At 36.7% G+C, this 16257-nt stretch overlaps 1 protein-coding gene across 5 annotated transcripts in view; it reads left to right on the top strand.

Annotated features, from left to right (window-relative positions):
- unc5a (unc-5 netrin receptor A) overlaps positions 1-16257 on the top strand; it is a 294167-nt gene that overhangs the window by 153676 nt on the left and 124234 nt on the right. For all 5 annotated transcript variants that reach the window (XM_055179088.2, XM_055179086.2, XM_055179084.2 and 2 more), the window contains exon 2: positions 2122-2343. Coding sequence is in view for 4 of the 5 variants with exons in the window: in XM_055179086.2 (XP_055035061.1) it covers positions 2122-2343 (222 nt within the window). In the remaining variant the exon portion in view is untranslated. The remainder of the gene's footprint in view (positions 1-2121; positions 2344-16257) is intronic.

Raw genomic sequence — 16257 nt, 5'->3', positions numbered from 1 at the left:
TCTGTTTGCAGGATGGCTGATTTTGATTGTGCATTTATCGAGAGAGTTACCGGTTTGTATTTAGTCACCTTACTATAGGGGGAAAATAAATGGCGCGGGCCGATAAACCTGAAATGTGTATTTACAACTTACTTGCCCAGTGTCCTCACTGACATTCTTCCAAGCGAGGTCATTTTTATTCCTGTCTCCAGAAATAAGAACTTGTGTCGTATAGCTCTGCTCACGGGCAATATCAAGCCTTCATGCTGAATGAGTGACTCCGCCACAGCAGCAAGCAGGCTCTTGATTGGTTAACGCAGCGCGAAAATCCACCAAAGTTCAAATTTTTCAACTTGGGTGTCACTTAACTCCTTCCCCGCCATTGACGAGTTATCTCGTCAATTATGAGGTAATATTTAACTAATAAATATGCCTTTCTGGACGAATTTCAAAGTGAAAGTGTAATACCGCTTTTATCCACTAGATGGCAAATTGATCAAAAACGGAAGTTAAAAAGATTTAATGATTTATTTTAACTGCCTTTATGTTTGATAGTCATTCTGAGTCTGATCTCTAACATAAATTCCTTTACAAAAACGCAATTTTTCAAGCTTTTTGCTCAAAATGTTGTATTTTTGAGCAGAAATCTATATTTTAGTGGATAAATTAAGTGGAAAAAGTAAATATATAACGAAACGTTTTCCCCCCATTTTGTTTGTTTGTTTGTTTGTTTGTTTATTGTTTGTTTGAAAGCAGAGGGTGTGTTCTTTAATTTGATATAATTTGTATGTTTATATATTTATAGAAGATATTTTTTCCTGCAAGGAATTTTGTGATACTTTTGTTAAAATCACAAAAATGCAGGTGGACAACTTTTCTCAAAAAGGCTGGCGGTGAATGAGTTAAAAACACTATTCGCGTGTACCGCGCCATGCGCTCAATTCGCAGCATTCGCACGAACTAGACGCGCGAATGAGGCGGAATTGCGTCTACCACGCCGCGCCAAACGCCTCATCCGTGCTCGAGACCTCCAGACGCGCGTCAACACGTCTTCACATTGACTTAACATTGAAATCACTCATGCTTGACGGTGTAAACGCAGCATAAAAATAACATACAAATATATCAAATGAAAGAAAAGACCCTTCGCTTTCAAACATACAATAAACAAACAAACACAGACGGGAAAAAAACGTTTCACCATATCTATATTTTTTTCTCTGCTTACAAACCTTAAATATGGGCATTTTTCTTTTAAAAAAAATTTTTATCAAAAAGCTGAAATAATAGCATTTTTGTGAAGGAATTTTGTTAGGGATCAGATTCAGAACGATTATCAAAACATACACAGAGTTTAAAATCAGTAAATAACGTTTTGGATTCACTTTCTTTATAAATTGGGTAAGTGTGCCATCATAAATTGGGATTATAGCGGTATTGCAGATTAACATAAAAATTCTTGAGGAACACGTTTTTTTTATGCAAATGTTTCTCTTAATTGACTAGATAACTTGTCAATGGTGGGGAAAAAGTTAAAAAATATTTATGAGGGGGGAACAAAACTGGCAATTGTTTTGCTGGAGAAGACCCTAATGCCTCGGTTGGGAACATTTTGAGCCCTTTGAAGCTGCACTAAAACTGCAATTTTAAACTGCATTGAAACTGCAAATTGTTAAAGTTCCACTAAAGTCCACTTTATGGAGAAAAATCCTGGAATGTTTTCCTTAAAAAAAATATATATATATATATATATATATATATATATATATATATATATATATATATATATATATATATATATATATATTTTTTTTTTTTTTTTTGACGGACAAAGAAAGACATAACCATCTTGGATGACATGGGCGTAAGTAAATTACTTTCTATTACACAAAAAAAATTGAACCTGCATTGGAAGAGATTTTAATCAGCTGTGATTTGGAAAAAGACATTCTGTATTCTACCAAAAATGGATGCACATTAGTATTACACTCAGGTGTGTCACAAGCAATCTGTCTGCTCACGCTATTCAGAGTGTGAAATTAGATCTGATACACTCATTATCTGTTTGCATTGCTGAAAGGTTTTTGGGCGTGTGAACAACTGAAACCTGTGACTAAACTTGTTTCGTACTTCTCGTCACAGGTGGAGAGCATGCGGCCACCGTAACGCATCCGCTTCCTGCGGCCTTCTCCGACCTTCTGCCCAATTTCCTGGTGGAGCCCGATGATGTTTATATCGTTAAAAACAAGCCTGTGACCCTCACCTGCCGGTCTACACCTGCCACTCAGATCTACTTCAAATGCAACGGCGAGTGGGTTCATCAAGATCAGCACCTGATCGAGCGTGACGTGGACCCGGCTACAGGTACCTCTAAACACGGCTGACCTGCAGCGTTTACAAAATGACACTTGAGAGGTCTTATAAACAAATCCTTTCTTGATATGATCTTTTTACTTTTGTAGTGTACAGGACCTGGAAACCAATGTGTTCTGTAAAAGCCAATTTCTAAATGGACTTCTGCTTCCCATATTTTTTATTAATAAGGTTTCATTTCTGCTCAAGGATTTGTTTTGCATTATTGAATTCATGAAGGCAACAGCAGGCCTGATTATTTTTGTAGCTGAGGCTGCATTGAGCAAACATATGTAGCTTATATGGTAATTTTTAAGCAGTAAGCGCTGTTTTATTGCAGATTGAAATGTTCGATACATAACTGCATTACAGTTCTTTCAGCATGTAATAAAGTTGATTAGCGCATATGTAGGCTCTGTTTAAAGTTGCCATGTAACATAAAGATCGTAGATCAGTCTATTTATAATAACACCTGTACATCGTTTACATTTTATATTTTAATGTGCTAAAATGATTAATTGCAGCCTACAGTTCGACTAATGAACGTATATTACTTGGTGGCAGAATTGTAGGTTGTTTTAATGATTTCATTTATTAACATTAGCATCTTTTATCATATTGTTTTTGTCAGTCCTCTCCAAGAGAGTGTTAGGCATTTATTTGAGACTAATTTATATAAAATTGTACGATCTCATTTGTACATTTTACTATAATGTGCTTTCATGCCACTGAAGATTTGGTATAGGGGCAAGGCTTCATTCTTGTTTTTTCGAATAATCGTATTTGAATAATCCACTACTAATTCATTTAAATTAGCCACCACATAAAATAGTTAGGCATTCCTGTGAGATGATGGGCCAGATTTACCAAACAGGGCAAGTTTGTCTAAGAGTGCAATAAAAAAAAATTTGGCAGGTGATGCTCTGACAAGGTGCCCGCTAAAGAACAGGCGCAACATCTCTTTTATGGCGCTTTTCCATTGCATAGTACCCCACAGTTTAGGTCGGGTCAGGTCAGCTCACCTCACTTTGGCTTGGTTAGCTTTTCCATTGAGTTTAGTAACACTTCACAGATGGTTTCTGCACAAACACTCATGGCGTCAGTCAACGCGCTCCGCTGAGCCACGCATATAGTTTGTGCCACAAACTGCAAATCTGGAAAAAAACTGGTACAGTGTTCCTGATTGTCAACCTGTGGATGTTTTTCATTGCTAAAAGGGAGTTTAGGAACTTACAGCAAAGCACAGATGACAACAGGTTTACTCGAGACAGCGCATGCTAGCATGAAGGTAAAGCTAATCTTTTACATTATAGCGATGACGCTGGGTGTGACGATTCTCTCAGACCAATCAGTGATCATCTGTGTTTTTTGCGTCACGTTTTGGTATCAGCTTGAGTCGCTTGGAACCCCAACCGAGGTGGTACTAAAAAGTATTGGTTACTGCGTATTGCACCTAGTGGATAAACCCCAAAAGTAAGCTGACCCGACCCAACCGTGGGGTACTATGCAATGGAAAAGCGCCATTAGATAATGACTAAAGCAATTTAAGGCATACTATTTCGGGGGTTAAACATTGGGTCAAATACTAGTTTATTACATGATTCCTTTAATTAAGTGTGCTTGCAAAAGCACACTTATTGTTCTTCATAAGTTTTCGTATTATTATTCCGACCTAATTTTTGGCCAGTTCCTGTGACTAGGCCGTTTGACACAGAGACACCGTTCAAACTTCAAATTGTTCGGGCAGTGCCGGTCTAAGTTGCTTGAAAACCTGATGTCACAAATCCATGTCGTTGGATTGAACAGAAAACCTTAAAAAACATTCACAGGTCACAAATTTTGTCAGAACTTCACGAAACTGGACGTACATGATACTTGGACCAAGCCTCACAAGTTACTAGAAGGATTTTTGATTTTCGGAAGCGTTTGCCCATCACAGCCCAAAAGATACCTGTGGCGTAGTCGCCAAACAGGAAGTAGTTTATATCTTAGTTACGCTTTCACGTATTGAAACCAAACTTTCTACATGTAATTGGGACTCTAATGTGAGGATGCACAACATCAAAAGAACAATTTTTTTTCTAAAATTTTACGCCGCCAAACAGGAAGTAGTTTATATCTCAGGAACGCTTTCACATTTTGAAACCAAACTTTGTACACGAACTTGGGACTCTAATGTGAGGATGCACAACATCAAAAGAACACATTTTTTTCCAAAATTTTACGCCACCAAACAGGAAGTAGTTTATATCTCAGGAACGCTTTCACATATTGAAACCAAACTTTGTACACGAACTTGGGACTCTAATGTGAGGATGCACAACGTCAAAAGAACACATTTTTTTCTAAATTTTTACGCCGCCAAACAGGAAGTAGTTTAGATCTCAGGAACGCTTTCACGTATTGAAGCCAAACTTTCTACATGTTTTTTGGTCTCCAATGTGAGGATGCACAACCTGAAAAGAAAAAAAATGTCTAAAATTTTACGCCGCCAAACAGGAAATAGTTTATATCTCAGGAACGCTTTCAGGTATTGAAACCAAACTTTGTAGATGAACTTGGGACTCCAATGTGAGGATGCACAAGATAAAAAAAACTAAATTGGCGGCACCAGGGCAAGCACACTTTTGCAGTTCCTCCGGAAATGCATTTTCTAGTTAAATACTATTATCCCATAAATGTTGCGTCTTAAAGAATACTCCTACCAATGCATATGCAATAAGGTCAGTCAAAAAACAACTATGTATGCCTTTTCAGTGCTAATATTTCACTACATGTCTTAGTAAACCCTGACAGCAGTTGTTTTAATGACAAAAGAGGCGTTTGCGCTGATGCAAGATATTAGTAAATCTGGTCCTGTATATGTAAGGAATAATTGATGATGGGCCGTTCACTCTAAAAATGGCTGGGTTATTTTTGACCCATAATGGGTAAATATTGGACAGAACACGTGCTGGGTTAAAAATTACCCCATGCTGGGTCAAAATTACCCCATGCTGGGTCAAAAATTACCCCATGCTGGGTCAAAAATGACCCAATGTTGGGTTGTTGTTATGCAACCATGGGGTATAATAACCCAGCATTGGGTCAATTTTTAACCCAGCACGTGTTCTGTCCAATATTTATCCATTATGGGTCAAAAATAACCCAGCCATTTTTAGAGTGTTGTACCGTTACACTGTGGGTGTGCATTATTTTCTAATAATTTAAAGGACCAGAATCAATTATTCTGCTTATACCACATATACCACAGAAATTGCTAAGAAAATATTCTGGTGGTTATTTTAAAGGGGACATATCATGAAAATCTGACTTTTTCTATGTTTATGTGCTATAATTGGGTCCCCAGTGCTTTTATCAACCTAGAAAATGTGAAAAAGATCAACCCAGTAACTTAGTTTTGGTAAACCATTCTGTGCAAGCATTTGAAAAAATAGGTTATTGAAATTTGGCTCCTCTTGTGATGTCAGAAGGGGATCTTATTAGCTCATTTGCATGTTAAAGGATAAACCCAAAACAGGACATTTTTGCTCACACCTACAAGTGGCAATTTTAAAATTATAAGTTATAATAAATGATCTATATGGTATTTTGAGCTAAATCTTCACATACGTACTTTAGGGACACCAAAGATGTATTTGACACCTTAAAAAAGTCTTGTGAAATGTTCCCTTTAAGACATTTGACAGGTTATGTGTGCATTTTACAGAACAATAATCAAACCCATGTAACATTTCTCAACCAATCAGAATAAAGCAACAGCCCCATGGTATAAGTATATGTAGCCTATGTCACCCAGCTTTATCTGTTCTTAGACGAACACGCTGTATTTGTTATTTTACATGTCCCGCGGTTGATAGTGATCTGTTTGACTAGTACTCAGCTCAGCTTTCTACCTACACATTGTTCCCGGCGTCAACAGAATTTTTTTAAAGAGCGGTTACGCTCACACATGGAGGCAGGGAAACTCGTCTGCATTCAGCGAGTGGATGTTTCTGTGTTTGTTGGCAGCGCAGGGGCATACGAATGCACATCACGTGCGCGCTGGGATTCAGAAGTGATCTGTAACTTAAAACCTCCAATTCACAGCGTGACAGCTGATTGGGAGAACTGACGCGCGGATGACATGCTGCGGGGGAGCCGCAACAATTTCAGCAGAATGTCGCATTTCTTAAGATGGTGGATATGCTGTAAGGTATCAAATCAGACAGGCGTACATTTTTGTCATATGTCTGTGACACATGCACAGACTAGACAATTAGCATTTTGTTTTGTTTGTCACACAGTTTATTTGTTTTATTTATTTATTTATTTGGATTTGAATGCTCTGAGTTGCATTGTAAATGCACACTACAAGCGTAAACTCGACATGTCTATTTGACTTTTGCAGCTCAATTTCAACTAAGCAGATCTTTGTTTGTTTGTAAAAACTTCTTAAATGTCCTATTATAAATAAGGCCTACAGTCATGGATTAATATGAACCCTGTCCGAGAAAACCGCCCCAATGTCTACTTTATACATTTTGAATTTTGTCCCCAAATTCTGGTGAAATAATCTGTACATTATAGAGTTGCCTGGCGGGTGGCTTTAGGACCCAGCGGAAGCACATACACTTTTCAGTTTTCACACTCCTGACTTTTAAAGTTTTCGACTCTAAATGGGGCAGTCACTTTTTCACACCAGGGCATTGGGTGTTATTTACTGTAAATGTCTTTAATAAATGCTTGAAAGATCATGTGGATTTGGCCTTTTCCCGAGGCTGTGGAAACATGACAGTGGGTTGTATTTTGTTACGTACTTCAGCCCACACGACGTTCCTTTTGTTACTTTTATTTATTTGTATTTACAAAACTTACTCACAAAACATTAATTAAAATTATGTAACAAATTCTATGAAACAAAATTCTTACTAAGGAAACAAACAAAACTTAAGAAGTGGTCAAAAAAGTTTGTCTGACCCACTCCATTTTTCCCGGCATGTATATTTTTTTATCTATTACCACAATAACATTTACCTTCTGACTTTCATAATAAACTAATTAAATTAAACCAAAACACATAATATTATAACAGTAATAATAAACAAAATAATAAATAAAATATAAACAAATACATTTTGTTAAAGGGGACATTTCACAAGACTTTTTTTAAATGTTAAATAAATATTTGGTGTCTCCAGAGTACGCATTTTAAGTTTTAGCTCAAAATACATCATTTATTATAGCATGTTAAAATTGCCAGATTGTAGGTATGAGCAAAATTTGTCATTTTGGGGTGTGTCCTTTAAAATTCAAATGAGCTGATCTCTGCTAAATGGCAATCCTGTGGTTGGATTAGTGCAGATTAAGGGGCGGTATTATCCCCTTCTGACATCACAAGGGGAGCCAAATTTAAATTACCTATTTTTTTCACATGCTTGCAGAAAATGGTTTGCCAAAACTAAGTTACTGGGTTTTCACATTTATAGGTTGATAGAACCACTGGGGACCCATTTATAGCACTATATTCAATTTTGATATTTCCCCTTTAAATGGCCACAACAGATCATTTTTATGCATTAATTTTGATTAAGGATCTGATGACAGGGAGTATCAAAATATTTCTAAATATAGATTTTATCTGCTTTTAATGTTGGTTGTAATATGGCTTATGTTAGCCTGAGCATTGCATGTCTCTGGTATGGTAGCTGTCGCCCTGTCTGAATACAGTCGGTTGCCAACAGTGAGACAGTACAAGGCCTGTATATGACACTGTTGCCTCTGTACTGCTGATGTACGACCAGCATTTGGCCAGAGATGAAGGACACATAGATGTCCAGCAGTGTAAGTTTCTGAAGGTACTCACATTGATCTTTCCTAACTTTCACAATGTGCTGTCAGCAGTGTTCTTAAAGGCATCATCTCTCCTGAGTCTAAAAGCCTGGCCAGGAGTTACTGTAGGTGTAACATTCATTGCTGCGTATGAGGATTTACAGCATTCAACTACCATTATTTTACATTGAGCAGGTATCTTCAGACTTTTTATTAGATTATTAAAGTTAGATATTCATGTAGGAGAAATAATTACAATATTTTAAAACAAGATACATTTACTTGAGAAGCAAAATAGCATTATAAATAAGCTTAATTCAGAATATTCAGAGTTCAGATGCAAACAAAGTTTTCTAATTTTTATCATTATGTTTCCATTCAGTAATTTCCGTTTAATGGCAATGCAAATGTTATTAATCAGTAAACAAAATGCCTTATTTTCACATGTGTCACTTAAGTCATTTCATTGGTATTTAACAAATTTGACTGTTTTCACTGCAAAACCCTCTAAGTGCATGCAAGCTTTTTTGCAAAATCTCCACCTCTTTAAAAAAAACACTTCTTTGGGCGTAGTAAGATATACACTCACCTAAAGATTTATTAGGAACACCTGTTCAATTTCTCATTAATGCAATTATCTTATCAACCAATCACATGGCAGTTGCTTCAATGCATTTAGGGTTGTGGTCCTGGTCAAGACAATCTCCTGAACTCCAAACTGAATGTCAGAACGGGAAAGAAATGTGATTTAAGCAATTTTGAGCGTGGCATGGTTGTTGGTGCCAGACGGGCCGGTCGAGTATTTCACAATCTGCTCAGTTACTGAGATTTTCATGCACAATTATTTCTAGGGTTTACATAGAATGGTGTGAAAAGGGTAAAACATCCAGTATGTGGCAGACCTGTGGGCATAAATTGTTGATGCTAGAGGTCAGAGGAGAATGGGCCGACTGATTCAAGCTGATAGAAGAGCAACTTTGACTGATATAACCACTCGTTACAACCGAGGTATGCAGCAAAGCATTTGTGAAGCCACAACACGCACAACCTTGAGGCAGATGGGCTACAACAGCAGAAGAGCCCACCGGGTAGCACTCATTTCCACTACAAATAGGAAAAAGAGGCTACAATTTGCATGAGCTCACCAAAATTGGACAGTTGAATACTGGAAAAATGTTGCCTGGTCTGATGAGTCTCGATTTCTGTTGAGACATTCAGATGGTAGAGTCAGAATTTGGCATAAACAGAATGAGAACATGGATCCATCATGCCTTGTTACCACTGTACAGGCTGGTGGTGTAATGGTGTGGAGGATGTTTTCTTGGCACACTTTAGGCCCCTTAGTGCCAATTGTGCATCGTTTAAATGCCACAGCCTACCTGAGCATTGTTTCTGACCCTGTTATCCCTTTATGACCACCATGTACCCATCCTCTGATGGCTACTTCCAGCAGGATAATGCACCATGTTACAAAGCTCAAATAATTTCAAATTGGTTTCTTAAACATGACAATGAGTTCACTGTACTAAAATGGCCCCCACAATCACCAGATCTCAACCCAATAGAGCATCTTTGAGATGTGGTGGAACGGGAACTTTGTGCCCTGGATGTGCATCCCACAAATCTCCATCAACTGCAAGATTCTATCCTATCAATATGGGCCAACATTTCTAAAGAATTCTTTCAGCACCTTGTTGAATCAATGCCACGTAGAATTAAGGCAGTTCTGAAGGTGAAAGGGGGTCAAATACAGTATTAGTATGGTGTTCGTCGGTGTGTGATGGTGTATGAATGTGTTAGTGAATGGGTGAATGTGAGTCAAATTGTAAAGCGCTTTGGATGGCCATTGGTCTATGAAAGCGCTATATAAATGCAGTCCATTTACCATTTCAATCCTTTAGGTGAGTGTAGTAAACAGTTGCAAACTAAACTAAAATAGTAAACAAAAATTTACAAAAGTCAGTATTTATTTTAAGTATTAAGTGAATGTCTAATACATGCTGTGCATTTGGTTAATATCATTATCTCATTTTTGATTGAGGTGGCGTTTAGCAGCTTTTGCATATGAACTCTTAATTTATAGCAATTTTTCTTGTTTTAAAATTGTTTTGATATTCTATCAGTAGAATAAGACAAAAAGATTGAAATAAATAATTTGATTTTTTTCTCATTGCATTGCAATAATGTCACATGCAAAACATTTTTATTGCAATATGCTTTGGTAAGATTGACATTTTCTATTAATATTTCAAAATGTCATATCTCCTTCTTATCATTAAACGTCAGACTGCCCATAATCCTTTATTTTTATCAGACTTTTAGCCATCAATATCTTGAGACAGTCTGATCTCATCAAAGGATGTTTTCCTTTGCAAATATCAAGCTATCGACAACTATTTTGTGTCTGTCGGCTTAATGCACGTCTTCTTTATACCTGCCGTGTTTACTCGAATGAAGAATAATGCTGCTATGTGTCCTTCCTCTCTTGTGTATCAGTGTCCATTATTGATTCTTTCCTGGGAGTCTATTGGTTCTCATTACCTGTCTCCAGTAACTTATCTCAATTGTATTTCTCTGGCCAGTTCAAAGCATCTCGCCTCCTGTTTTAACACACATAGAATTCTCATCCTCTCTTCTGAGGAACCTAAGCTAAGTCAGGGGAGAGATAAAGACATATCTGTTCAAATAGAAATCAATTATGACAGTGGATGGACTCGCCCTGCATTCAGCCTATCGCATTAATATACTCCTTTAACTAGGTGCATGGATTATAAATGGCAGTCAATCATACCATCATATTAGATTTTTTGATTTTGAAAGCCTATCATAGGGGATCAATAAGGTTTTTGTTGTAGGGGATCAATGGTTTATCAAACCTGAAAACATCTTATTTCCAACATACTGTGCAAAGTAATTTGTGGCGTCACTTTGCAAGTAATCGTAAATAAGCTGAAATATTTGTCTCTTTAAATGCTTGTTAGGAGAAGATTTTCCACCGACGGTGCGATACGTGTGAAATTACATTTTGCCCATGAGTGTCTTTAGCTATGCAGAGATTCTTGGTTTTGTTTAGACAACACTTTTTAATAATCCAATTCATTCGTTCCCGTTTTGCAGGATGAATTTCGTTAATATTTTCTTAAGCAAATGAATGGAAAGGAAATTTGTCTAAGCAAATTAAGTTCCTCTGGATCTGATTCCCTTCATTTATTTTGTTAAATAAGCAAATTATCATAATTTTCATCCGTGCCAACATTTTGGGGTTGTTTTGCTCGTTCTTTGGAAAAACTCCAGTGTATTCAACCAAGATGATTAGTACAATCACGTTTAATTTATGAGGAAGATTTCTGCCAAGTCGGTTGTGAATTCCAGAGATTCCAGGTACAATGGATTTTTTTGTATCCTGTTTGTACCATCTGAATTATAAGGAAAAATTGAGCCTTGTTCTCTGAGTCACTTTTTGCCCTGAGTTAAAATGAATTATGGGTATTTCTCAGAAACCTGTGAGAATTATGGCCACCCTGTCAACATAATTTTAGAAGAGCGTAATTAAGTTCATGCAGACTTTTTGTCTTTCATTAAATTAATTGTTTTTCTTAGGACCTCATGCCTTCTGGTCATACATTGTGAATAATGAAATAAAAAGCAATTGTGTGGTTCCCTTCTGAGAAAGCACTTTATTCATAGTTTTTAATTATTTTTAAAAATGGAAACATTTGCCTACAGACTTGATAAATAGATAACAGATAATATTGCTTAAATGTAAAAAAAAGCCTTGCTTGGTTATTTTATTATAGAAAGCATGTATGCATTCATTGAATTGACCAAAAATATAAATTAATTAATTAATAATTCTGTATGGTTTGGTATAAAAAAATATGATAATTCATGATCCCATTGTTGTCATATAAAACAAACAGTAATTATTTTGTAGATTTCGATCTTTCAGCAGATGTACTTAATTGCACTGAATCAATAGTAAATAGCCGCCTGCGGGTGTTAACAAAATGGTGGCCAATAAACATTATCTGGGATAAGCGCTATAGAAATACAAAGATTTTTCACAGCAATGATACACAGCGAGTTTTAATGGGCTGTTAAAGAGCAATAGTTCTGATTTAGGCACCAGCTCATGTACACCCTGGACATTAATGAACATTGAAAAAGCAGAGGAAGCGGACATTGTACCCCTAAACGGACATAATAGTCTCATACCACCTGCTAGACATCAATCAATAGCAATGGGGCTAATTGATAAAGCATTATTAGCAACTTTCCCTTTAATGGGGATTGTATTTCATCCTGGCCCAGTGTCAGACAGGGAAAGTGTTTGTCGTTGAGGAATCAGGAGCAGATGGTAAGGTCATTGACTTCAGTAATCCAGTGAACAGACAGCTCCATTAACTGACCTGGGCAGGTCAGCACCAGTGTGACAATCTGCATTACTGCAAACCTTTTCAAAGTAAACTGTTTGGAAAACACAAAAACAAGCTTAACGAAAGGCAATACCATGGTCGGAGTGGGACTCATTTTCAGCCCTGAAGTTTCATGCCTTAGACCGGCCCATTTCAGTTCATAACTGACTATATTAAAAAAATATCATTAAATCCTCAGTAGCCACATGTCTGCAAAAGTGAACTGTTCTTTGCAGCCTTGTACAACCTCTTTGTATTTTTAAAAGTATCATTATAATTTTTTGCCACAATTGTGCAGCCCTACCAAGGTATTTTAATAGTATTCAATTAAACTTATTCAAAAACTACTGAAAGTGAACAAAATTGTTTGTCTTTTCCCCCATATTTATATATATATATTTAAAATGGTGGGTTTTGAGATTATCTGTTGGGTTGATAATATTTGAAGAGTTTGGTTCCAAAACGCAATAAATCAATTTTTTACTAATTTCGGTTTAAACGTGTTTTCTATAACAAGAAAATGACAAGATGAAAACCACTATTTTCTGTTACAAACTTTCACATAGCATCTTTAGGTTATACAAACATAAAAAAATCCAAAAATTCAAATACATATTATAAAAACCAATGATTTTTCCACAAAATGCAATAAATCCAGTTTTTTTTCAAAATGCTATAAATCTATTGAATCAACAGTGTTGGGCAAGTTACTGAAAATTAGTAATTAGTTACAGTTACTAGTTATTTTTTTTAAAAAGTAACTGAATTACTCTACCAGTTACTGTATATCAAAAGTAATTAGTTACTTAGAAAAGTAACTTTTAAGTTACTTTTATGTCTTCTTTTTAAATGTAAATATGAACAGTCAAACAGTAAAATGATATGGATGGGCTATTTTACACGTAAGACTCTAATATATCATATACTGTAGGAGCGTATTTTGCTTTAGATTCAACCTTTGAATATTTTTGTTAGAAATTATCTTAATATGTAAACTTAGTTTATTTATGTATATCATTTAGACCATTTAGACAAATATTCTGCATGTTTACAAAAATATAAAATGTGTTAAAATGTGTAGTGTCTCTTTAAAAATTTGGAGACAATTGTGTCAACATGTAATATTTTCTAAAATAAATTATAATTTTTCTGATTTCATATTTATTTTAATAAGTTAGAAACATCTCCGCTGTGTCCTGCTGACAAGCGCGATGTGCGTGCAGCAGGTGACGCATATTATGGGTCCTCCGAAGGTTAGACCGTCTCATTTCAGTTCTCTTTGCGATCTTCTGAGCGCCTTGAAAGACCGAGTGCTCACCTTTTATCGCATGCTTAGTAGTGCAGCCCTTGAATTGGAACACAGCTTGTGAAGCTCGCGGCAGGGACTGCGCTCTTTGGTCATATATTGTTTGTTTTCTGTTGGATTTAAATGATACACAGGATTAAAGGAAGATATTTAATCAGAAAACGGAGTAGGCTACGTGGATTGTTTTGTCGGACGGACACAGAGCGAGTGGATTGTTTTGTCAGGCGGACACAGAGCGAGTGGATTGTTTTTTTGGATACAGAGAGACTGAAACTAAAACTAAAAGCGAGCTCACACATACTATGGAGTTTTAACACGGGTGTACAGCGCAGTGTAAATATTTTAGTGGAAACAACAATTGCGGATCGTTCTCTTCCATGAAGCCGATGTAAACATCTAAGAATATATGAACATTTTTCAAATGTATTACCTTTGTGGACTACAAATGCAAGTTGATGTCATAATGCGATTGCTTGGTGAAGATAATTTACAAACATGAGACCGGATGAATTATGACTTGCGCACAATTTTTAAACAAAGGTATGTTGTCCCGTTTAGATTTTTCATGTTCATTCTAAATGCACTGTCAGCTATGATGAAGTGTAATGATTCATTGCGCCGCCATATGGTCCTGCGACGTCAGATATGTCTTGTCTATTTTTTACAAAATAGAGTAACGCGAGTAGCGAACTCATTTAAATTTCAGTAATTGTAATTGCGTTACTTGATTTAAAAAAATACTTCGTTACATGCTCGTTACTGCTAAAAGTAGTGGAGTTACAGTAACGCGTTACTCCCATCACTGTGAATCAATATATAAATGTGCATTCATCTTTGCTATGTTATATTCATTTAGTTGAACAGTGGTATCCACTGATTAAAAAAATAAACATTAATGAAATTAACCAAAACACTTACTTTGCCATCTGTCCATGGTGTCTGCTGTATTTGCCTCCTTTTTGTTTACTTCCAGGGTTCTGTTGGAATTTCGCTCACATTGATTCTGACCAAATCGAGAAGCAGTTTAGGAAATACATTCAAATACATGTGGCCAATGAGTCATGTGGATCTTATCACATGACTGAATTTTGGTTCGTTCCAAACTACAGATGTGAAAACACCCTAAGAGGCCATTCACGCTCAAGTTTAGTTGACATCTAGACGCGCGGCAAGCGCACTCAAATATAGACGCATCTGAAACAAAACTCGTGTTCACAGGAGAGCGCTTTGAAAAGCAAAAGAAAGCAGTGCGTTCTTGGTTTTCCATGCATTTTGGATGTTAATTGACCCTATTTGAAGGATTCTTCCAATAAACTTTTGTGAAAATCAAAAAAAATGCTGGCAGGCAACTTTAAATAAAAAGGCTGGTGGGGAATGAGTTAAGCCTTAAAGGGCGTGAATAATTAAGGGCGTGGCCACTTGAGTGACGGGTGAACTGCCACTGTTGTTACTACCGTCGAGTTAGGTCGGTTTTCTGGTGACGCGCGGCCAACATGACGACGGCAATCATCCTTCAAAATTTCAAGCTTCAATTTGAGCTAGGAAAACCAAAGTCATGCATGCAATTGATGTCAGGTTTAATTGTTTTTTCTTGTTTCAAATAGATTGGACAAATCTATTAACTGATGTTAATAAATGCAACCTTATTTGAAACCTTATTGTAAAGTTTTACCAGTTATAATACTATTTATCACCATTTTGCAATCTGGACCAAAGTTATGTCAATAGTTGGCCTCATGAGACCTGGTACATCTTCACATAACTTTGCTATATTGCCGAAGTGCTTTAAGAGTTCGATCAGTCATTGAGGTGAAATCTGGCTTTCTGAACTACTGGATTTCAAGCTGTCGTCATTGACACATTTATAACGTGCTTCGAATCTTTAGCATTTAGAGGAAATGTGAGGTACTGCAGAGGACACAATGCAGCATACTCCCACAATGCATTTCAGCTGAGCCCATAGCTTACAGCTAGTAAGTAATTACTTTTTGATCAAGAGCTATGCCCTTGTTGTTGCACAGAATGCAATCTGGACTAACAAAATGCCCGTGGTAGTGATTTGAAGCATTTATTTTTCTTACTGTGCACTGGGGGAGCGATGGCTTCTAAATACTGTACCATTAAGACGTGTTGCTTTATATGGCAGAAAATGAAGACAGACACTGTAGAATGGCAGCAAATGCCCCGGAGAGCTGTTTATTTGACAATTAAAATGGCGGGCAAGGGAGTGAATGGAGGAAATGTCGTCCAGCACCGGGAAAACGTCCATGGGATGGCATAGAAAATGGAATGGTGTCCTCGGGCCAGGTGTTGGAAATATTCATACACAATGGAAGATTTTTTCGGTTTCCAGTGTTTGGCATTTTGCAAAGCTACAGTGCTGGACCACAGTGA

This window comes from Misgurnus anguillicaudatus, chromosome 16 (genome assembly GCF_027580225.2).
Source record: "Misgurnus anguillicaudatus chromosome 16, ASM2758022v2, whole genome shotgun sequence".
Taxonomy (NCBI): Eukaryota; Metazoa; Chordata; class Actinopteri; order Cypriniformes; family Cobitidae; genus Misgurnus; species Misgurnus anguillicaudatus.
This window is presented reverse-complemented; position numbering and strand designations above follow the sequence as displayed.